Consider the following 24,648-nt stretch of genomic DNA (forward strand, 5'->3'; position numbering starts at 1 on the left):
GAGTGGGGGGGGTCATTTTTCACAATAAACAGGTGTTCTTTGTCATTCTCTTACTTCTGCAGCCAAACACCCATCAATAGCATGTAAGGGACATTGATTTCTCACAGAGGCTTTTTGAAACCTTCCATTGATCCACACACTTCTCCTACGGCTGAGACGCATCGATTTCTTTTGCTCGGGTAAATAAAGACTCAACGTAACCATCCCCCTCCACCACTCAATTCCCTTAACCCCCTATTAGAACAACCGTCAGCAGAAAAATGAACAAAACCCTGATGAAACAACAATTTAGCAAAGGAGCATATGCAGTATGAATAAATGTTTGTCCAGTAAAATGCCTTTTTTCATCATACTGTTTCCTGACTCTTATCTGTGAGAAAATAACAGAGCGAGAGAGAGATGTGGTTTTGGCCTGTCAAAGTTGCTGGTGCAGGTGGGGTGATGGTATCATTGCTTTTATACAATGTATCGGACTATTTACAAAGTTAACATGCTCTAAATGGGTAAGCATTAGTAACATTTATTTGGCATTTGGGGATACATGCATGTTCACTTTCTTACTTTGTCAACTAGCCTAGCTTAGCATACAGACTGAAAGCAGGGGGGAAACAGTTACAGAATACACTTACAAGCTCCTGCAAATCTCACCAATTAGCACATTATATCTTGTTTGTTCAATAACATGATAAGTAGCAAGCTTTAGAGGTCTTAATGGGCAGATTTTCCTGCCTTCGGGCTGAGCCGAGCTATCTGTTTACAGTCTTTACACTAAGCTAGGCTAGTTATCTCCCGGATTTAGCTTCGTATTTCATGGACAGATGTGTAATAAAGTATCAACCTTTCTCTAACTCTTGACAAGAAACTGAATTAGTGTATTGCCGAAACCGTCAATTATTCATTTAAGACTAACAAGCATGAAATGATAGAGTTGGTGTAGTTAGCTCTTCTCTCACATGGGAACGGTTGATGTGTATCTAGACATCTACAATCGGTACAAAAACCATTTCTCACAACATTAGCCTCTTTTCATCCTTTTCTCTTCTAATTGTTCACTTCTTGCATCAGTTTGTCCTTGTCCTCAGTCTTATCTTCATTACAGCCTCTCTCTTCCAAAACCTGACTCCTTAAACCTCCTCCGCTCTGGGTAATACTTCATTGTTTGTCTAACAGAGATATTATTTTGAGTGAGAAGTCATTTATTATGAGAGCTGGAATAAGGGATGTGAAAATCCCTGCAACTTCAGCTAAACTGTTGTTTTATTGGATAATATTTCTTTTGGAAGACATTTTTTTCTCTGTCCTTGAGACAGAGGAGCCAGATATTCCGATAAAGTGCAGCTGCATCCCTCAATAATCACAGGACATTAGATCGACAGAAATACCATAGAGAGAAAGAGCAGCAGTGAGAGGAATAAGCCAAATAAATGGGTACTTGTCTAGAGCCATTTATTGATTGATATGTAGAGAAAGAGTTTTTTGATTCTTTTATTTGATATCCTGCACTTTTATCGACAAGTCATTTGTATCAGTAATGTGTTGTAGGTATTAATTTCCTGGTAGCAGCTTTAGAGCCAGCATGTTAAACAATGCACAAAGACAGGCATTTGTATCCGATTTGATGTGTGTTGCAGTGCATCTGGTTATGTTTGTTGTACTTGCTGCAGCACCTGTGCTCCAGTTTCTACATCTCTCTCCATGAAGCATGTTGAGAAAAGCGTTTTTCAAGCAGAATGAGAGAACTCCCCCCTGAGGTGTCTGCTTGCTCCTCTGCGTACGTTTACCAGTGATTAATGACTGCTCCGCTTCACTGACAGACACGGCAACAACAAAAACACCAGAAACACAGACAAAAGAGAAAAAAAAATCCGAAAGAAAAGGAGGAACAAAAAAGCAACTGTACAAATGAGCTGGAGCTGATTGAATTGGAGAATTTGAGTGGGGACAAAGACGGGTGGGTATGATTGAGAACAAGAAAAAGCAACAGACAGAAAGGAGAGGAGCGAGTGAGGGAATGTAGGGCTAGACCAGGATTAGAGGCATGTCTGTGTTTGTGTTTAGGTCTGATAGACTTCCCCGAGAACTGCTGTTCACAGCCTCTTCCCTCGAGTCTAATGAAGCCTTCTGGCATCTGCCACCCCACCACCCGGCCAACACCAGCACTGCACTGCTCCAGTCTGCCCCCTTCATCCTTTTCCACTCTCTCCTGCAGACACAAACACACACATTCAGTCACAAACAAACATACACATGCATACACAGGCACAGAGAGAAATTACTACTGGCAAACAAAGGATCAGTAAAGCGCATGTGTTGCGATGTTGCTTTTGTATATGCTCATTGTTTGGGGTTTTGTTTGGTCGCATTTCTGCTTTATCCCTGAACAAAGAGAAGAAAAAGCTAAGCTAGTAAAACAGGACTCCATCTTGTGTTTTTTTTATAACCCCCGTCCACCAGAGAAACCGCAGGATGGTGAAACGCAGGGATGTGAGTATTTAAGGATCACAGATCCAGAGCTCGGTCACTAGGAATCCACACTGTTGCCCATATGGAACGTTTTATGAATGCCGAACTGCACAGAACTCTCTGAGCTAAATAAATTCAGGCTGTGAAAACACTCACATTTGTGGCTACACTAAGTCTATCAAACACATGAACTGCACCGGATGTGCACTGCTGTATATGTATTCAGGCATATTTTGTTCAGGGCTATGTTTTATTTTGTAATCTTTCAATGTTCTTGTGCACTGCTTAAGTCCTTCTTTGGCAGGCTTACATCTTCCATGCACAAGCACATGCACACACATACACACACACACATGCACACACATACACACATCATAAACTCTATCAAGCCAGGGGAGTAAATAAAAGAAACAATAAGCTTTCAGAAATGGGTGGACCTCCTGTAAAGTATGAAGATGGAGGAAAAAGGAGCGAGAGTCCACTCTGGGGGAAGAGCACAAACAGTCATGTCAGCACTTCATTTGCTCTTTGTTTTGACTCAGTTAAACATCTTGGGTAGTTTAAACTCTTGGCTTTTTGTTTGGCTTCACCCCCTGAAGAATTCACTCGAGGTATTTCCTTTCCAAACCCCAGCTTTGAATTTTATTCCAGGAGACATTGCAAATCAGTTGGCTAAATATACAGTTTGATATTTACTGGTCCTGGTAATTTAGCCATGCTAGCAGCATGGCTCTATTGATGTCTGTGCTATGGTAATGTCAGTCTGTCAGTCATTCTGCTACTTCGGTCCAGACAGAAATATCTCAGCAACTACCGAATGGATTGCCATGAACTTTTATATAAACATTCACAATCCTCAGACCTTGTATCCTAATGACTTCCCCTGACTTTTCTTCCAGCACCACCAGCAGGTTTACATTTTTTATTTTCAGAGAAATATCTCAACAACTACTGGATGGATTGCCCTACAATTTTGTACAGTCATTCATGGACCTCCAGAGGATGAATCATAATGTTAAATACATCTACAACTATTGGCTTCATTGCTATGAACTTTGGTGCAGATATCCAGAGTTCATAGTTTGTTTAGAGCAGTGGTTCCCTTTTCCAACTCATGGCCCACTTAAAAATCTCAAAAATGTTGGCGGCCCCATAACTATACAAGTTTATGATGCCGGCGTTAACTTAGGTGTTCCTGTCATTGGCTTATCACAGTAATAGGCTTTAGTATGAAGAGAAAAAAACAAAAAGATTAAAGGAGTTTTTAAACATTTTAATGCTTTTAAAGATCATTTATGTTTAAGATATTTTTAAAGAATTATATTGTTAAAATTGTTCTGTTTTGCAGATGATTTGTCGGCTCACTTGCAATAAACCTTGCAAGCCCACAGGTTGGGAACCACTGGTTTAGAGTCAGATAATATATTTATCTAAAAAAATGATCACCTCAGATATTAACTGTTCTGTTCGTGCACAAGTACATCAACCTTGGCAAATGCTAGTTTAAAATAGAAGTATTCAGATATAATGACTTTTCATTTATTTCTTTAAAAAGTCTGTTCTTGTGACAGCAGGGATAAAGCTGGATACCCAGCTCTGAGTTATGATGACACGAGTAAAACACCAGTGGAAATTGAGAGTGCTTTATATTGTTACTCTTGTTAATGGAGTCTTTGTGATGGAGGAGCATGCTCACTCCTTTTTTGACAGGTCAGATCATTAATGAAACATTTGACCATAAAAGCAATTTGACCATCTTCTGAATAGCGTGAGACTCAGGTATTTAAGAGGAGAGGGGAGCATCTGAGGGTACATTAATAGCTCACGCAGAGGAGGTGACTGAGGTCATTCATGAATTAGGAAAGGAATAGCTTTATGTATTTGACAGTTCCATTTCTGTATGCTTAGTCCTGATTATTGCGTCCCCTCAGCGATCCACTATTTTCCGAAGATCCCACCCCCCCCACTCTTTACAGTAGTCTTGTCTTGGCATATAACAAATACTTTATGAGCTGCATTTCCCGTCTTCTAATGAAATTAGTGAGATCAATATAATTACATTTATCAGCCCCAGGAAATGGAGTCTCCTAATCTCCTGGTATTGATGAGAAAAACAAATTGTTACTACATTCATGTATTTGTCAACTGCGTTTGCCTTTGTTTCCTCCTGTGTTCAGGGAAGTGAGACTAAAATGTAATTTTCACTGTTTAATATCTCATTATTTTGAAATTAGCGGCGTGAAGTCCTGGTAAACATGTTCATCAGGCATACTCAGCTACGGTTTGTTTTTCAAGAGAAAAATTTCCAGCCGTGGCCTTGTTGTGCATAACCAGGCCCAGAGCTGCTACTACTAAGATGTTACAGTAACAAAACAAACAAGAAAAACCTCTGCATCAGCCACCCACTCACTCATACACGCACAGACGCACATAGAGATACACACGTGTGTACCCCCCCTCCTCCAACACATTCCTCTCTGATATGACATCAGGCAGCACCAGGCGGGCTCCCTCCTGGGTTCAGTTGGTGTTAAATTAAACAGTAAATCATCTCACCAAAAGACACAAGAGTTATGTGTGAGTCAAGGGCAACAGTTCTGGGCTCCTTAATAGGAGATGAGGAGGACTTTATGAAGGAGATAAATAACAGCTTAACAAACAGCCTCTGTCTGGTCCCCTGGAGGTTGGCCTCACCGACCCTGTGGATCAGTACGATGAAGGAGAGCCAACAATCTATTCCTCTGAAGACATGAAAAAATAATATGCAGTGAAATTGGAAGAAAGATATTCGGAAGGGGACTCGGGGAGGTGGGGACCAGTGATGAAGTGGGGGGGCTGCGGGTGGCTGTGATTGTTGGTGATACGAGACAAGGTCGGTCACTTTGAGAGGACACTTTGACAGACAGGTTGGCAGTCAGACAGACAGAGAAGACCCACAGACATTGTGGTTTTCCCATCAGGTAGTCCTTTCCTCCCACCTCAGCTTTGCATGTTTGACTGAGACACAGGCCTCACAACATAAAATGGGATTCAACACAAAGCAACAGCATTTAGAGCAAATGGAAGAAAAGAGTAATTGCAGAGGGAAAAGTCCTCGGGCATTAGATTGAATTGAAATGTAGCACTTTTGAATGCAAGTCATGTGATGTAAAATTCTAATCTCATTTAATGTGCTTGTATTTTTTCATTTTCCCCTCTTTGGATCTTTCTTTCCTGGAGGTAAATTGTGAGGGATCAAAATTGAGGCCTGCACCAACATAATCTGATCCTATTTAGTTTGTCATTTACAATGAAAGGCCTCAGTCAGAATTTCTCATGTAAGTATAATGGATACTGTCAAGGGTTGATCGTGTTTTTGTATAGTTATAAACCCCCTCTAACCACACACATACCCACAGACATGCAGGAGCGCACACAGACACACATGAAGATTTGGTACAAGCAAGCATATATCACCACTGTGTGTGTGTGTAATAAAATTCCTCACTGCGCATGAAACGCTTTACAGCATCTCGAGATGAAACGACTCCTAAGGTAAACAGTTTAGTGCAAGATAAAAAGTTGCCAGTATTTTATAACTTGTCCTTTAACTTTGCAGGTTCTCACTTATGAGTATTTCTAGCCAATACTCCCTGATGCTGCTTTACACATTTTTATTTGCTCTTCATTTTCAGGAGAAAAGAACATTTCCTCCCAACGCTCTATAAAAGCTTTAACATCCCACATTGTTCATAAAACCAGAGTGATGCATAGCTCTTTGCACAGCACCTGGCATCGCAGCATACAGGGGATAAAGTTATGGCTCATCTGAGGCTGTGCAAAACGCTTCTTTATATAAGGTGATTTGTACTGGTTGCTATGTAGTCAGTGTCATTTTAAAAAGGGCTCAGCATCAAGTGTCTAGGGCAGCTGGGGCATTTCCAGATTTTCAGCAGTGTTTTCCTGTTGACTTCCGTGACTAGAAAGAGATTCACAACAACTGACCGCTGCTGGTTCTGATCCATTTCCTGATCTGTGTCAGTCAAGAAATGACAGGTCAGCTGCCCCTGAAAAAACAGAAACCACATGTACACCAGCCATCTGCATCTCATCCTTATGACACACATGCTTATGCTCCAGCAAAAATACACAGACGTGAATCCACAAACATACACACACACACACACACACACACACACACACACACACACACCTCCTCACTCTTCCAAGGTTCATTTGTCAAGATGACAGCTGGACTCTCGCTAAGGTGGAGTTTGCCAAGCTGAATCTCTCGCTTGGTTAGTGGGAGCCAGAACATCCTGGGAAACATTCTGACACACACTTAGAGGCTGCGTTGGGACCGTGTGTGTGTGTGTGTGTGTGTGTGTGTGTGTGTGTGTGTGTGTGTGTGTGTGTGTGTGTGTGTGTTTGCATGTGTGTGTGTGCATGTATGTGTATGTGTGCGTGTGCACGAGTGTGTCTTTGTTTGCGTGCATGTACATGTGAGTGTGCAACTTTTCAAAAACACCCAGCAGCAGCATGGCAAGGTCCAGCCCCTCTTCAGTTTCTGCCTGTGCTTGGCAGGGGCAGGCTTGGCAGGGAGCAGCCCATTTTGTCAGGCTTCCAGTCAACATCAAACGTGCATACCGCTCCCGCCTGTACCAACAACACCTTTCCTCCTTCGCCTTTGCACTCACATCTGGGTCCTTAGACATCTGTTTACTGCGTGATACCTCCGAAGTGCTTGTCCCTATAGGGTGGGAGGGATGTACTGCATGCTTTTCCTTCCAAAGAGCCCTTCAGCTGTGTCCACTGGAAATGTGTCTGTGTAATGATGTAACAGGATGTTCTTCTGACTAGACTTAATAAGACAATGTGAGACAAATTTATTCCATCAGCATAGGATCCTACAAAGGTCGCATGTCTGGTCAAGGGGGAAAAATTTGATCCTCTCTCTCACATTATGCTCTTGATCCATCCTGCCAAACGGATGTTCAGTCAAACAAGTGCTGGCAACTTCTCTACACTTCCTGTTTCCAGGTTCCAGCCAAAAGGCTCGTGCTCTGCTGTAGAGTTGTGCTGATGCAGACGATTCTCGGCCACTTTCGACCCCCCCCCCTTACTCTCACTCTGCTCACTCTTTTCCTCCCTCCATTTTCCCTCTAGTCTGCATTTCTCATCTTCACTGCTGCCTGATGTATTTAGAAAGTGAGAAGAAAAAGAAGAAGGGAGGGGGTGGAAGAAGAGGGAGATGTGGTGTATGAAAGGTGAACAGCGCAAAAGTGTGTGTATGTGTATATGGAGTTGTGTTTGGGGGGGTAAATGACTGGGAAAAATGCAATAGCAGCAGATTTCATGCCACTGTCACCCACCCTCTCTCTCTCTCTCTCTGCTTCTTTCTCCCCTACAAGTCTCCTACACTCTTTACTCTAATTACCCAGATTGGGTTTCCTGGGGATGAAGGGACGAGGGAGTAAAAGGGGATAACAGGGGGTCCTTGATATTGTCCTTGTCAAAGCCTAGGGGAGTGACTGGAGAAGTCATTCATGCATCCATCACACTCCAGATTTCACAATTTAATCAATCCCCTAATGAAAGAGAGTGACAGAGAAAGAGAGGGAGGGAGAGAGGGGTAATAGTGAAATGGCAGCCCTCACACTTTAACCCTGCTAAGCCAAAGCTAAGGGGTGCGACCGCTCTTTGTCTGCCACAACAATGGCTGCCTTATTTTCATTCTCCCTGCCTGGAAGAAGGGAGTGTGGAGGGCGAGTCATTCCATTGTTACCTCTGGGGAGAATAGCACCTCTAATTTGCCATAAGCCTGCACTATTAAAGACCAGACTCCTTTCATACTGCAATAATTGGAAAAGTCATTCACTGTTTAACTTCCATTACTCCATGTTATTTTCACTAATGTGGTGGATGAAGGTCTTTTAATAATCTCGCCTGCATCACTTCTAGCTATCATTCAAATGACACAAAAACACACAGAGCACACTATCTCTCCAGTTTATTCTGGCACACACTCACATATAGACCACTAGGCTGGACAGATCTGAAAAGGCATCTGTTTGCCCCTGTGTCCCCTCTGTCCCTTCATTAAATCTGAAAATGGCATCCTCATATCTTAGTAATTTGATTGATGTCACAGTGAAGCATTTATGAGCCACAATAAAAGTCGTTATTTATGCTTGTTTGTTTATCAGAAAAAATGTACCTAAAAAAACAACTAAATCATGAATTTAGCTGTATTGAAACACTATAGAGGTGACCGAGGACACAACTGAGGTTTGACCAGCTGTGGCTTAGCAAAGCAACCTAGCTGGGAGAAGTGTGCATGACTTTGTTGTTTGCAAACCAAAAGAAGGTGAGAAAGAAAAGGAAAGAGGAGGAAGAAGAGGAGATTTGGTAATTTCAATTGCTTTGGCAATAACAAGAGACTAGAGCCATGTTAGTGGCCCCGAGACTACTTAGGTACCTTGGTGCTTTAAGCTAAATGCTGACATCAGCATGCTAACATGTTCGAAATGATGATACTAATATGCTAATGTTTAGCAGGTATGATGTTTACCATGTTCACCACCTTAGTTTAGTGAGTTACCATGCTAACACTTACTAATTAGCCCTAACACAAAGTAAAGATGAGGCTGATGGGAATGTCATTAGTTTTAGTTATTAAAATTCATCCTGAAGGGGACATGAAGGACTATACAGAATTTCACTGCAATCTATCCAATAATTATTGAGACATTTTACATTTGGGTGGATGCTTATTGTTCTCAAACGCAAACAGCGTTTTCAGATTTAGTCGCCTAAATATGAACGTAAACACTGTCACTCTTAAACACAGAGCCACAGGTACATCTGTTCATGCAGACTCTGTGCAATCCTCGCCAGCTAATGAATACATGATGTTTTACAGTTTGTGTTTTATGTTTAAGTTAGTAAGTGCATTTTTGAAAATCCCAACTTCATACTAAGATACTCAACATCAATCCTGCCCCACCTTTTGAAGAGATACAGTGCACAACATCAAAGCCGGAGCAAGTCTGTGTTTTAAAAAGACCACAGGAAAGCTCTTAATGCAGACACTTTGCTGACTCACAGCAAAAAACACAAGGTGTCTTTTTATCTTTGTGCCTGCACTATAGTACATTTAACAGATGGACTGTGTATGTGATATGCACTGCCACCTAAAAACCTTTCTCTTGTAGAGGATTTTTCTAGACCAGTTTGTTTGTGACCTGTTAGCCAATACCTGTATTTTTTGACTGCCTGTTAGGCTTTACTGTACTGCTGAAGGAATCTCTCTCTGTTTGTTCCTGTCAGCATTTGTGTTTGGAGTAGTTATCCCTGTTTGTTGGGCTTTAAAGCTGTGAAACGCCTGGCTTTCAGCTGTTTGCTCTGAGTTTGCCGTCTGCAAGTGACAGACTGTTTCTACTGTCCTCCTGTTCGCTGAACCAGTGTCATTCTCTGATACACTAGTGTGCTACTGCTCACCTAATTGGCACACTCATGACAGGCCTCTGCGTGTTTGTGTGTGTGCTTGTATGTTTCGTTTTATGTTAGTGCGTGATATGCTTAAGCCGGATTTACTTTGAGCATTTTCTCGAAGTAGCAACTCAAAGCAGCTGATTTCAGTTTTGCTCCATTTCAAGATATTGGGTTTTTTTTTTTGTTTTTGTTGTTTTCTGTTGTTTGTTCTAACAATATTCATAATATGAGTGCATGAGGTCATACTGTATATCTTTTTTTTTTTTTTTTTTTCAAACTCTTACGGTTAAAAAAGATTTTTCATTCATCTAAAAACTCTAGTCTTCTAATTTCAAACAGAACTTCTCAGTGGCGGACTAACAATCGTTCCAAGCTGTCCGGAAGATATAAAGCACCGAGACAATTCAAGCTGAAGGGACATCTTTCTTTTATTATGTTTGAATTTGAAGGTTTTATTTGGCGGAATGCAAAGTGATTTCAGGAAACAGTATTTTTAAGACAAGTTTTAATGTGGTTTATGTTTGCACCATTCTCTAGCATGAACAATAACGTGTGGCCAGTTTGGTTCCATGCTGAAACCTCTGTCAGCCACATCTAAGCCACATCTGATACAGTTTCTGTCTTATGTCATGTGTCTCAGGAAAATGGAATTAGTAAAAACCAAATCAGAAGAAGTCATGGGCATTAACGTATTTCTCTGTTAACAACAAAAACCCTGCATCGTTTTAAATTGTATCCAATCCAGAGCCCATGACTTGGCTCAGTATAGGAGAAAGTTTAGCTGAGATCATGGCTCCAAATATTAACAAATCTTTTTTGTGAAAGTGAGAACAGATTTTCACCTCCCTCCAACACAGCATGCACATTTATTCATAGCTGCACATTGTACTTGCATCTTGGCTCATGTTTTGAATTTAGCTGCAATTTGTATTTTTATTTAAAAAAAAAAGACATCAGACATCCTCTGACTCCCAACTTCCCGAATACATAGAAATCTACACAACCTGGACGGCTGTATAAGTCAGTGTTTCCCCTATATGCAGTGTATTAATGGATGAATTAATGAAACTAAAATGTCAGTTTTTCTGGCACAAATGTGCACAAACAATAATAATGGAAAATTAATAAATTAAAATAAACACTCTTGAGTTTTATTGACTATAATGGGGTGCTGAGGCTTTTGCTTAAATATGTAATGATAATTCCTCAAAACAGTGCAAGAATATTTTTATTTTGCTTGCACAAATGAATCAAAATGGTGTTACTGATATCCTGATCAACTCCAAAGAGGTACAAACTTAGACTAACCTTGTGCGGCTTTGCTCTGTGTACCTCCTCTTGTTAGTCAAATTATATTTGAATTTTCAGATGAGTCTGAAAGACTGGCTCATTAAGTTTATATTATCTATTTTTATTTATGTTCAGTGAAAAGTAATTTTCTCTGTCGAAGACATTTCATTCTTCAACATTTATTACACCAGCAGTCTGGTCTGTATAGAATGCATATCACATCTACAATGATTCTAAGGCCAATTGAAGCTGTTCCTTCACTGACACATGTAAATAACAAGGTCCTGCGTCATGCACTTGTATTGCTGCTTCAATCTCATTCACAATGCCCCAAGAACATTATAGCAGTGCATATGATAATTACTGTTCTCTGTACATGCTTAACTGCACACTATATTCAAATATACCTGTACTTCAAAAGGTTTCAAGGTCAATCATGATATGTATGTATAATGCCTGTAAATATGCACGCCCTAACCAACACCAGAGAGCACCGAGGCAATTCCTTTATTTATGAATCTTTCAGGTAACCTGTAGATTAGCGAGGTTAATCTGTTGATCAAATTTAGCCTAGAGAAAAGCAATTATGTTTGCGCTTGAATGTTACGTTTGAGCTGCAGTGCATAAAAATACAGAATACACTGAAATATAATGTTTAAAGTACGTTTCTCATGCACTGATTTAAAGAGACTGTCGTTAAAAAAAACGACCCCAAAGGTCGTCTGTGAAACGGCTTTTTATGACCCGTAGTTCTGTTTTATTGTTAGGCCACCTCAAGCAGTCATAGTAATCATGATGGGAGCAAAATAGAAAGTCAGGTGAGGTAGTATAAAGATCTTAAGAAGAGGGTGGGGTGGATGGATTAGTTGACAAATCACAAGAGAGTGCTGTTTCCTTCCCATTTGAAACCAATAGTCATCGTTGTTTCTTTTAACCGCGACTGTTCCACAACCAACTGGAAATGTAACAAAGCACTTATTTTAACACAAACCACAACCTTTTCCTAAACCTAACCAACAAGCAGTTTTTTGTGCCGAGACCTTACCAAACTGTGACCACTCCATAAGCTTAATGGTGTGTTTGTTATTGTAACCATGACAAAGAAAGTCTGGTACCCCGCATCCGTCATTAATACCATAATCTCTACATTCCATCTTCTTGCTTGCTTTGTGGAACCAACATAGTATTTATAAAAAATACTTCCAGGGCTCATTCTAAACCATCTTCTTTTCATCTTCTTTTTAAGTTCATCAATCGCTCTCACGGCAATTCCACCCTCTAGTGATGAGGATAGACCTGCAACCGTAACAAGTACACTGGCAGAGAGAGGGTCTGTGAACACAGCATCTATTTTGAATTGCGTTCACTGCTCTAAGCATCTCCATGTTCCTCCCGTTTGTTTACATATAGTACCTTTTCTCTTAATCTGCCATGGTGAGAGTTACGTGGGTGGAGGGAAAGCTTGAATGCTGAGGCAAACAAATGCAATGGTAATATGGCTCAGGAACACTCGGTATCACATGAAGCAGAGAAGGCCACCACTGCATGAGTTTGAACTTGAAACACCTCAAAAGAGCCAGCTGAGACTAGCCAGTAGAGATGAGGACATAGATTTAAAAGAAATGGGGTTTTATTTATTCACATTAAGTAAAAGTGAATGTTAATTAAATCGACCCGTAAATAGGTCAACATCACTCAACTGAGTGCAAAATAAAGCAAACTGAACTGCAACAGAACCGAACAACTGACAACTAAACAAACTGACCTCACTAATGACAAACAGCTGGCTATACACTGGCTGGCTTAACACAAGGGGTGCCACACAATAACAACAGAATACAAGGAAACACTAGACAGTTTGTGACCCAATAATATTTGTGATAAAACAACATCGATATAACTTGCAAAATTAACTTTAATGACCACAAACAAAAGTATCCCAACCCCTCAGAGCTGTGGCAGCTGTGTGGCACAGTCCTGGGTACAAGTGTGGGCAATTAAAATTAACATTTGTATGTTAAAGGGCAGACATTTCCAGAACCATCAGAACAATTAAATAAAGAAAATTAAATGAATGTTGCTTAACGCTATATTTAATAAGAACTAGTACAAACTACTGTGTAAAAAGTTGCATTCATAGTGCCATCTAGAAATGTAATCTCTCCTACACCTTTTCCACTCATGCAGCCCCATAACAGCACACTCCCATCTCCCATCTTCACGGTCTGCACTGTGCAGTCACTGTTGTAGTCGTGGCAGGGTCCACACACAAACATGCTGGATCCCATCTGATCCAAACAAATTTATTTTGGTTTCATCTGACCAAAGAATGTGCAGCCAATATTCATCAGGCCTCTTTTCATGTTCTTTGGCAAAGTTTCATCTTGCAGTTTTTGTCACGGTTGGTGGAAACAGCACAGGCAGACAGGACCCAAACACAGGCACACAGGCAGGTCCAGTGAAGTTGCTTTAAATGGATGAGAAGTGTTACAGGCAGAGGGCTTGACAAGAAGGCAGCCAGGTACCGGCAACAGGGTAGTACATGGATGCAGCACATACACTGGGAACCAGACGGTGGCATAAACAGACGATCTGACAAGGAGCTGGTGGCAACGGCAGGTTTAAATACTGACTGGGGTGATGAGGAAACAGAGAACAGGTGTGTGAGTGGGCAGGGAAGCTCAGGTGATTGGGAATAGAAAACAGGTGAGCAGGTGGATATGGAGGCAGAAAGAAAGTCCAGGGCCAACTGGTGGGCAGATGGAGTATGTCAAACGACAGAGGCCATATAAACAGGGCAGAGACAGGAATAATAAGAGCGGGGATAATAAGTCCAGGGGAGCGAACAAGAGACCTAAGAGATGAATCGTGACAGTTTTGTGCTGCTTAGTGAGCAATGGGTTTCCTCTTGGATGTCATCCGTAGAGGTTGACTTCATGCAGTGTCCTTCAAATTGTCTGTCACTGAAATAGCAATTTTCACAGATTCCTTTGTGCCAAATCAGAAGCACTTGCCGTCTGCTTTTCAATGCAAGGTTGCGTAAAAATCATGGCATCATTTTTCGAGGACATCCACTGTCCATCTGCTATTGGTAGTATGTTTCTTACTGTAACTCTACTGCTGCAACTGTGGCTTATCTTCAGCGGCCTACTGATGCCATGATACCCTCTCTCATCTTTACAAAGTATCACAACCTGGTCTCATACTTGTTCAGGCAATTCTTTAGAAAGCTGTGGTGTTCACAGTTAATTTCATAATTCCTAAAATCAAAGGTGTTCTCACTTTAGCTGCAGTGATCACAGATGTGTTCTTGTGACCACTCTGTATTTTTGTTGCTTTGACGTCGCACTTTGTGGCCTCTATTTCAGTGAAGTGTATCAAACCTTTTTGTTTTTAAATTATGCATAAGACCAAATACCCTACACTTCAACATAAAAATAATACATTATCTACTGTACAATGACACAGTTTTGAATCATTTAACATTTTAATGAGATTGCACCGGGATGTACTCAGTTTTTCTAGTGTTTCAGTGTTTCTAGTATTTTTTCTAATCCCATGTATGTTTATTGGGGTGGAAAGAAGCATCTTCTTCAATAGATTCAGTTGCATTTATACAACAGCTTACATCTTTGTACATATATCACACTAATGTTGCCTTATCAGCACACAGTATACAATACCTAATCTAAACTCGCAACTCATTATATTATTAAAATATGTAGTAGTGTATTTCTACACCATGCAGTGCAGTCACATACTTTGGATATGTTAGATACTTTAAAGTGTTAGTTAACATGAATTTTTAAGTGAAAATTAATTCCTCTGCACCCCAGTGACTGTGGTGGTAGAACGGCACTTCTGTGTTATTCATTCCCCTCTCTTCATCTCCTCTTCTCTGTTTTCCCCAAAGACCCGGTGGCATGATAATTTCTCATTTGATTTAGTTTTGCCTGGCAGAAGGGAGCTAAGCTCACTGATAAGATCTCCTTAAGAACCAGACAAGTTGTCAGTAATGAAGGGAATTGCTTTGATCCGTCGACAAATAGGTCATTTAGACAGTGTCTGGTTTCTGATGCCGCATGATACAGTCATGACTCTCTCTCTCTCTCTCTCTCTCACTCTCTGTCTCTCTCTCTCTCTCTATCTCTCTCTCACTATCAATTTCTTTTGGCTGAGTGCTTCTCGTCCACTCTCTCTCCCCTACAAATTCACACACACACACACACACACACACATTATCAAGACAAGAGAGGAGAAATCAGAGAGGGAGCGAAAGAAAAAGACAAAGGAAGAAAAAACTGAAAAACAGTTTTTGATTATTATTGAAAATCCTTTATTATGTATTACCCAATGGAGGCATTTTATATGTGTGTTATTGTGTGTCCCATGTGAAGTGAAAGATAGTGGTGTAACAAGAAAGAGAGAGAGTTTCCTCTTCATTAAAGGAAATAAAAAGTCCTGATACAGTCATGAGAAGCTCTTAATGTTCATCTCATGCTGAGCTTTTTTCAACACATTCACTGCCTTTCTAAAGCTAAAGTGACAAAATGACAGTGAAAGCTGCTTACTGTTGGAATGACATCCTGCCTGTCACAATATTCTGTGATAAAAGGAGGAGCCTGATAACATGCAACAACAGCGAGCTGACTCATTTCCCTGACAGCCATTGTTGGATCCCTTAATGCATAGCCATGTATATATGCATGTGATTTATTACATGCATTAATAATCATGAGCCAGACGTCATTGCAGCGGCAGTTTGTCGTCACATTGCTCGTTGTCGACTCTGAACTGTCCAAACAAGCTTAGTGGGAGAATTAGAGGTGAAAAAATTTTGAAGTATAATCCTTTTTTTTAAAATCATTAATTGGCATAAACAAAATCTTTCAGCACCGTATAAAGCACAGTTGTACACGCTTGAATGTGCATATGTGTGCACATGTAGCCATGCACAAATATTTGGTACAAACAGATGAGGATAAGGATTCTGGCGCCGTCCCTCAACAGTTTTCAAAACGTCTACGTGAACGTTGTGGGAGGGAGAGCTAATTGGCTGGAATGACTGTGGAAACATGCAGCTGAATCTCTTTTCCCCCCCAAGCAGGACGGCTTGGAAGCGGGTAGGAAATCAGGGGGGCGGGGAAAACTGAAATGGAATTATGGAGAGCTATCACTTCCTAACTGGTGAGGATTTATACACGACTGCCAAGGCCAACGGATTGAAGTAATTTCATTTTTCATGCATGGCTTCTGTCCCCACGGAGACCTGAAGCAAAGAAAGAGAGAGAAAAAGAGAGAGAAGGAGTACAGCGGAGGGGAGAGATGAGAGGAAAGGGGCGGAGTGGAGATGAGAGAGAAGGAGACGGAAAGGAGGAGGGAGGGCAGAGGAAGGGAGAGACAAGGGGGGTGGGCGAGTGAATGAGAGGGGGAGACAGTTTGGCAAGCGGCTGTGTAGTAATTGCTTGTATTTTCTAATGCGACAGGAGAGGTAGATGGAGTCAGCGTGCTGTGGTCTGGTTACTTTGCCTATACAGGAGGGTAATGGTGCTACGTTGAGAGTTCAACTGAGCTGCTAGCTGGATATTTGTTAGTTTGTTGGTGTTTAACGGGCAGAGTTTCTTTGAAGTAATAGCAGTCGATGCCTGCACCTCGTTAATTATCATAGCTGTCAGCAGTAATTTGCTGAGATATGTGCACAGCATTCTGACGTTCTCCTCCCGCTATTCCCCAAAGAAAACACATATACAGACATGCACAAATAGCATTAGTGGGCTGTTGTGACAGCTCCTCTTGCATCCCTACAGCTAAGGTGTCTGTAACTGATTGCTTTTGTTTGATTAGAAAGACACACCTTGACTGTATCTCTCTAAAAGAGAGCTGATGATAATGCTGATGCTGATGAAGAGCAAGAGAAAGAAAATGGTGATAACAGCACTGTCAGTGATGGTGACAGGTTTTTATTCCACCAGTAGGAAGAGTCAGGATGACACCTGTCTAATACGGTATGTCCTTCCCTTGTCCTTGTTAGTTGCTCCAGCTATTTTCTCAGCTGGGCAGAATTCCTGGTGTGTCAAAAGTGTGGCTAAATTGGTTCCTCGAGTGGTGAAAGATGGAGACAACTTTGGACAGTCTTACTCTTCTGGTGCACTCAGGATCTCCACTGAAATAGTCATTGATTGAAGAAAAAAGGTTGGCCATGGCTGTGTGTGTGTGTGTGTGCGTGCGTGCGTGCGTGCGTGCGTGTGTGTGTGTTTGTGTGTGTGTGTGTGATTGTATGATTGAGTCATTTTCACCCACTGATGTTCATTGGTTGTCATGTGGTTAATGGACAGAGATGGTATGTTTGGACTTTATTTGGGCAATAAATTGAAAGATTCTTCCAGATGAGTCATAATTACACAGCACTTCAGTTCAAATCGCAGGCCTAGCTTTGCACTTAATGCACCTATTAGCTATATATGTGGCCAGGAAAGCTGAACCAAAATGTAGGCCTAATTTTTTTTTGAAAACGTTCTGCTTCCCTTCTCCCACAGCTATTGAATAATTCTTTTCTCCTGTGCAGCCTTGCCCATTTTTACCCCCTCAAAATGTGTTTATTGTTATGCTGCCTGTTGTTGCTTCCCTAATTACACACCAATTACAACCTCATATTTTCACCTACCTATCTAATTGTCATTTTTGTTCACAACCTGTCTGTATTTCCAGAATGGCTCCTAGCTGATTGTCAAAGTTAACAGTAAATATATGTTGATTTCATTTCGCCCTTCGTGAAATATTGAATTTAAATTTCTCTTTTGAAGCAGTCCAATTCTGCCAAACAGAATGCATAGCTTTCCCTGCGGCAGCACTAATGGAATCTTTGAGTATGTGGTAGCTAGAAATGCCAAACTGTGATGAATGTGTGTGTGTGTGTGTGTGTGTGTGTGTGCAAGAGTGGGTGCCCTGGCTTCGTGTGTTTGTGTGCCTGCACATGTTTCCAGTGAATATGTAATATCAGGTTTCTTAGACTGTGTGAGGACAAAATATTAAACTCAAGGGTTGTATATCACAAACTGGTCCTTGAATCATAAACACCTCGCAGTACATGTTGCACCAGCAGGTGTAGATTGGCCATGAGATCTGTGTGTTTGAATTTAGTGTCCAGGGAAGAGACTGAAAACTAATAAGATAGAAAAGTTTATTGCTCAGTGAAACACGTTATGAGAGTTTAATATTTATTTGATTGATTGAGTGTTTCTCTCTTTATTTGTTGTGATGCAGATTCGTTCAGACCAGGACCAGGACATCTCGATCCGATATAGCATCACAGGGGTGGGAGCAGATCAACCACCCAATGAGGTCTTCAACATTGACCCCGTGCTCGGGAAGATGTTCGTCACCAAACCTCTCGATCGAGAACATCGCTCTTCTTACCATGTGAGTGTCTCTCTCTCCCTCTGTCTGTCTCTCACTCCCTCATTCACACATACATCCGCGCACAACAGCCATGACCTTTGAGATGAAACCAATTATTATACTGCCATTTAACCCTTTGACACATATGTCTCTTTGCCACCTCAACGGACAGGGGTCTAAAGCAGAACCAGTGTAGTTCTGCATAATGAAAATGCCATCTCTGATATATATTTGCTCAACATAACAAATTAGGAAAAAAAAACAAAAACAAAATCAGGTTTAGAAACTATTTAATTAAATCCATTCAATAAACATTACATAACAATATTGCACTACATTGTTACATTAAGCAAAAACATTTCCTGGAAGAGTTGTGTGTATGTATTTGCATTCTTGTACTTTGATCACTGTGAGAAACAATCACATTTTTACTTCACAGTGATGTTAGAAATGAATGATGGAATTTCCAATTTGCACCTTTTCACTCTTACGTGTGGAAGCGCTGTGTGCAAAGCATCTGGCTGAAATGAAGTACGAGTCAGAGAATGTGGTAATTACTTATTTTGTGATTCATCACATTCAGAGCCAGTTTTGCTAACTTGTTCTTTTGTTGAGGAATGGAAGAAAACAATTTTCACTTCATGTTTACTTTATCCTTTTATGCTGTAAAGTTATATTAAATAAATGTTTCTTTCTAAGTGTAATTAAATATTTTGTGTGTGTCAAGGTTAAAATTGTTTAATTATCACTTTCAGAACTAAAAATCATGAGCTCAGGTGACAAAATGTCAGATGGATTGTTCACCTAACTCATCAGTTTAAGTTGTTTCAAAACATTATGAACTTATTTGCATACACTTCCCAGCATGCATTGCATTAAGTTTAAAAACTCTTCTGTTTGGGGCAGTTTCATGATGGAGGTGTCATGATGGACTGCTGTGTGATCAAAAGAAAAACAGTGCAAACCATGAGGTCTGTACTTCAGGCACCCCTGCACCTTCTTCTTCTGTAAGGCACTAGAGTCATAGTGGTCACATTGAGGAACAGTGTTCTTGAGCTGATTGTGACTGCTAGCAGTACAGCAGACGCTTTCACGACGGATAAAGATAGGGCTTGCCGCAATAAATTATTTAAAACAAAGAATCCATGTTCATTTGTAAACTGAAAACTCCAAGCAGATACAACATACAGATCTATTTTAACTCAAGCACAAAATCTGAGTTGTGATTATGTGAAATAATACATAACAGAGGTAAAAAATCAAAGTTGAAGAAAGTCAAAACCTAAACTTAAGAAATGAAGTTAACTCATCTTTCTGACTTGGCAAGTCAAGAATATTTCACCTCTTGTCCCTGAAAAGCTCTTTTGGTTGCTCTGGCCATGTTTAGGATCATTGTCCTGCTGAATGATGAAGTTTCGATGTCTTTGGTTGAATCTGAGCACAGAATGTTCCTGTATACCTGTATACCTGATGAGGGATACCTCTGTATACCTCATCAATAAATACCAGTGTTCCACCTCCATTGATAGCCATACATTTCCCAAACCATAACAGCACCACCACCATGTTTGACAGATGAGGGAGTTACTTTGGGTCATTTTTTTCTCCACACTTCCCTCTTGCTGTCATTTTGATAGAAGTTCCTTTTTGTTTCATCAGTCCATAGAACTTTCTTCCAGAAATGTACTGATTTCTTTTTGTATGTTTGCAACCTGACCTCTCTGTTATTTAGGCTTACCGTGGGGTTTGCATCTTGTGGTGAATCCTCTGAGGTTTTGATCTCTTGATAGTTTGCAAGGTAACACGTACGCCTACATCCTGGAGAGTATTCCTGACTTGCTGTGCAGTCTTTCCCAATGCGTACCTGCTTTTTTAGAACATACCCAACTGTTGATTTTGGCAAACCAAACACCTTGATATCGCTGTGATAGATTTTCGCTTTCCTTAGCATCATTATTATCTTCTTCACTAGCATGGTCACCTCTTTAGTCCCTATGTTGACAGATAATCCACCTCAATCTAAATGGCAACTCTTAATTCTCAATAAACTCTGAGCCACATGAGAGGCTTCTTTGTGCATGAACTAATGTTGAAACACCACACAGCGTCCCAAAAAATTATTTAATAGCCAAGTGTCCAATTATTTTTAAACCCTTGATATTTGGGTACTATGTGTTAAAAAGGCTAGATCCCCCACACTGTTCCTTCTATATTGATGTAAACCTGCTCAAATTAAAGATGAGACTTGCCACTTTAATGTAATATCCATTATTTCATTTCAAACAGAATATGCTGAAGCGCAGACCCTGAGGAACAAAAAATGTTTAACTTTCCAAATACTTACCATCTGGATAGGATATAATTAAAGAGAAATGATTTAGTGGAAAAATAAAACCTTGATGAGGGCAAGATGTTGGGATTTACTCTTATTGGCTTCTCTCTGAGAGTAATCATGAATATCAATCTCATGTCTTTGTGTTGAAGAAATTGTTCATTTTAGGAAATGCACTTATACCCTTTCTTGCCAAGAGTTAGATGAGAAGAATTATACCGCCCTCTCTGTACACTGAATATGAATATACAGCCAGCAGCCGGTTAGCTTAGCAGAGCACATGGGAAACGTAAAGCATGGCTAAGTCCAGTGTTTTTGCCTAGTAGCAACTTAAAAATGTTCTAATTAGAACATTATATTTTGTTTGTTTAGTATGTACACAAACATAAATGTTGAAACAAGTTGGGAGTCTTATTGTCACAATGGGGTTGCCAGGCAACTAACAAAGACTGCATTTACAGGAAGTCAGTGCTCCTGGCCAAGATTTAAAATCCCCAAAAATCCAGAAAAAAACCCTCTTAATTATTCTAATTTAGAGGTTCTGATATGTAGATGATTTTAACCTTTGGACAGAGCTGGGCTGGCTCTTTAATAATTCTGAACTGTTTCTGTTAATGAGCCCTTGTGCAAGGCAACTGACCTCCCAACACTATTGCAGCTAGTTCAACTGGAGTCCCTTTTCCCAAAGTTTAAAAATACAACATCTCTAAAGCTGACTAATTAACACTGTATATAGTTTGTTTAACCTGTATATAAACAGTAATGGAAAATGTTTTCGGCCCAGTGCAGTGAGCACAGCCATCTTCATTCTGTGCATGCTGTGCTGGTTTAAACCCAGTTTTTTTTCTTTTTTTTTCTCCAAAAATACCAACACCTGTCTTGGCTCTGCTTCATTTGAATGGAACTTCCATCTCTTTGCGCCTCTTCTTTCGCCTTTGTGCTGTGCATGCTAGTCTAAGAATGGAAATATCAAGCAGTCTGGCAAAGCACTTTTAAAATTTAAGAAAGTACTAACTTGTCATATTGCATAAGCTATTCTTTCCATAAGTCTTTCTGCTGCCACGAAAAGAGAGCTCCAACTCTTTGGAGTAGTGAGAAACCACACTGGGTTTACCACTTAAGGTTTCTGTGTCGGGTTCCCTCTGTCTCTATACCTGCCGCTATCCTTGTATTTATATGGGAACCTAGTCTGAGTTTCGTTCCTGCTGAGCTGGCTTTTAGCTTTTTGTGGGAGCTGAGCAGATTTATACCCACGAGAAAATCCAATCAATCAGGTGATTTGTTAAGAAAGGTGCCGGCTTTCTAAAGGCTGCTTTAGTTAAACTCAATGTTCTGTTGTAGAGGAGAAGTTTTAGTTGTTGTGGAATACAAAATGAAGGGAGAAACCAGATGAGACAAGGTAGAGATGTACGTGTAAACATAGGGAGAAAGGTGCTGTAGTACAATTAAAAGCTTCTCACGCTAGATGCTGCTGGGGACAGGTCAGCAATTAAAGTGGACTGTACAAAACATGATGTTCCTCAAGCCTATAACTTTAAAGACAGGGAAGATTGTACTCACTGAGCAACGTCATCCAGGAAAACTATAAAACACACACACACACACACGCACAAAGTTAGAATTTGACTTTGTGCTCTTTCGTTTGTTTACTTCATATTTCATGCAAGGACAGAAGAAAGTTATGGTCTGCTTCTTTTTATTTCAAATGAATGAGCACTCTGAAATTCAAAACTAGCCGTGCAACAAGATGCATTCTTATGAGGAAAAAAACCTTGGAGCGTCTGGTCTGCTGTTATCTCTATCAGGATGCTTCCTCTTTGCCAAATGCCGAGCACTGCCTGGTACGGTCTGTTTTCTCCCCTTGCCTTTCAAGATAATAACTTTAATGTGGACCCAGAATTACATTTTGCCTTCTTTAAACATGGCGGTAATCTCTGACTCCTGCTGTTATTGAATTAGGGTGTGGGTGCATGTGGGACGGAGGGATGAGGGTGGGTAGAGATAACAGGCTTGGCTCCTAGCCTGTTACAGCACACCGAGATGCGATATACAGTGGCAGCGCACGGATATTGGGTGCAGGACAGATCAGACAATGCAGTGGAAAAAGTAAAGTCAAATTAACCTCAGTGAGACCTGAAGACACAATTTCAGTGGAGGTGCAGAGTGAAAGCAGACAGTGGAGAGGAGAGGATGGGCAGCAGTGGAGAGGATCTTCACCTCTCTGAGGAGAAGAATGCGGATGGACAATGCTTCTTATTCCATTTCCTGCCACAACGAGCCTAGGGGCTATTTCACTTATCTGGCTCTCATGCCCTTGCAGTGGCCAGGTAGCACGTTTCCAATCAGGCATGCTCAGATGGCAAGAGTACCATTCCCTCAATTCTCCATACATAATGAGAAAACACTCATGTTACAATCTGCTCATAGAATGTTTGTAGGTTCTTAGTCTGAAATTGATTGCTGACATTTCAACAGAATAAATATTTATCATTCTATGTTCTTATGAGCAGGATGTAGATAGCATCTGAATTCATTTTTTTCCGTCCGTATAAACTAAACATCCCCGATGCTTTCACCTGACAGGAATATCACTGAATAAGTCATGTTCAGGGATATAAACATTCCCAGGTAAGGTGAAGTGAATCAAAACAGCTTTAAAGAGAACCGTGGAGTTCGTTCTGAGATGCCACTTCAGTCTGTTATTTTGACCTTCATGTATGGAGCAAAAAAACAAACCACAAACATTTACTTAAACTCAACATTTCCCTGATAGTTCACTTTTTTTTCTCTGCTCTCCTTTTCATTCATTCCGCTTCTATTTTTTTCCATCCAGACCTCAATAAGAGAGAAAGCAGTGAGGACACATTTTACAGCACGTATCGATTCCAGTAATAACTCCATGTCCAAACTTTGTGAGAAATCCTAGTTGGTGATTCCATTCGTCTGAGCACAGCTGAGTTGAATTTGAAATGTGCTGAGTGTGTTTGTGGAGTCAGAGTGAAAGTGAAGTGATTTCAGGACTCTCTGTCAAACAAAATCAGACAGAATGTCTGGCCTGGGATTTCAACACCGTGATCGTGAAACAGACACCTTGACTTCACAGCAGAGCCGAACTTCCAATAAAATAAGATGTTTCTTGTTTTGGTTTCTGTTGAGATAAAAACTTCTGGGGACTAAGTGTAAAAGAGATAAGAAGTCTGGAGAAAGTGCATGACCAAGGAAGGCAATTTTTCTGCAAGAAAGGTATCCTGACTTCTACCGAAGACCTTACTATATTGTTCTTTAGGTTCAGGCTTTTTGAAACGCTTGTACTGTATAATTCAATAATGCAGACTTTATCAGTCAGTGTGTTCATGAGCAGGGTAAAATGCCAAATTCAGAAAACAGGGCACAGGTATTTTTCTTTTTGGTTTTAGAGTTGCTTTGAAAGTATTCACCTTGAAGGATAAAAACACTTGCTCTCAGTTTGTTGGTTTTTTATTTATGTTGTTTCTCCCTTTTTTAAGTCCACTTCTGTGAGTGGAGACAGTTGGGAATACACTGAAAGGATAAGGGCGTATACCCCACAAAGAACTGATTTTCAAACATGGGAACGGGTATTTGAAAAATTGCTGTGAAAATTAAGGCAAGAACAGTAATTTAAAAAAAATACAACTTGGTCATTTAAGCCTGTAATTAATGTAGACAACAGA

General features: G+C 40.5%; 1 protein-coding gene across 1 annotated transcript in view; it reads left to right on the plus strand.

Moving 5' to 3' along the window:
- The window catches only part of LOC111671528 (cadherin-4-like), a 230,713-nt gene that overhangs the window by 169,646 nt on the left and 36,419 nt on the right, over positions 1 to 24,648 (plus strand). The window contains exon 6 of the mRNA XM_023428637.2: positions 18,490 to 18,645. Coding sequence (XP_023284405.1) covers positions 18,490 to 18,645 — 156 coding nt within the window. The remainder of the gene's footprint in view (positions 1 to 18,489; positions 18,646 to 24,648) is intronic.

This window comes from Seriola lalandi, unplaced genomic scaffold, assembly GCF_002814215.2.
Source record: "Seriola lalandi dorsalis isolate HSWRI2012SDOR001 ecotype SW California unplaced genomic scaffold, Sedor1 jcf7180002054884, whole genome shotgun sequence".
NCBI classification, from domain to species: Eukaryota; Metazoa; Chordata; class Actinopteri; order Carangiformes; family Carangidae; genus Seriola; species Seriola lalandi.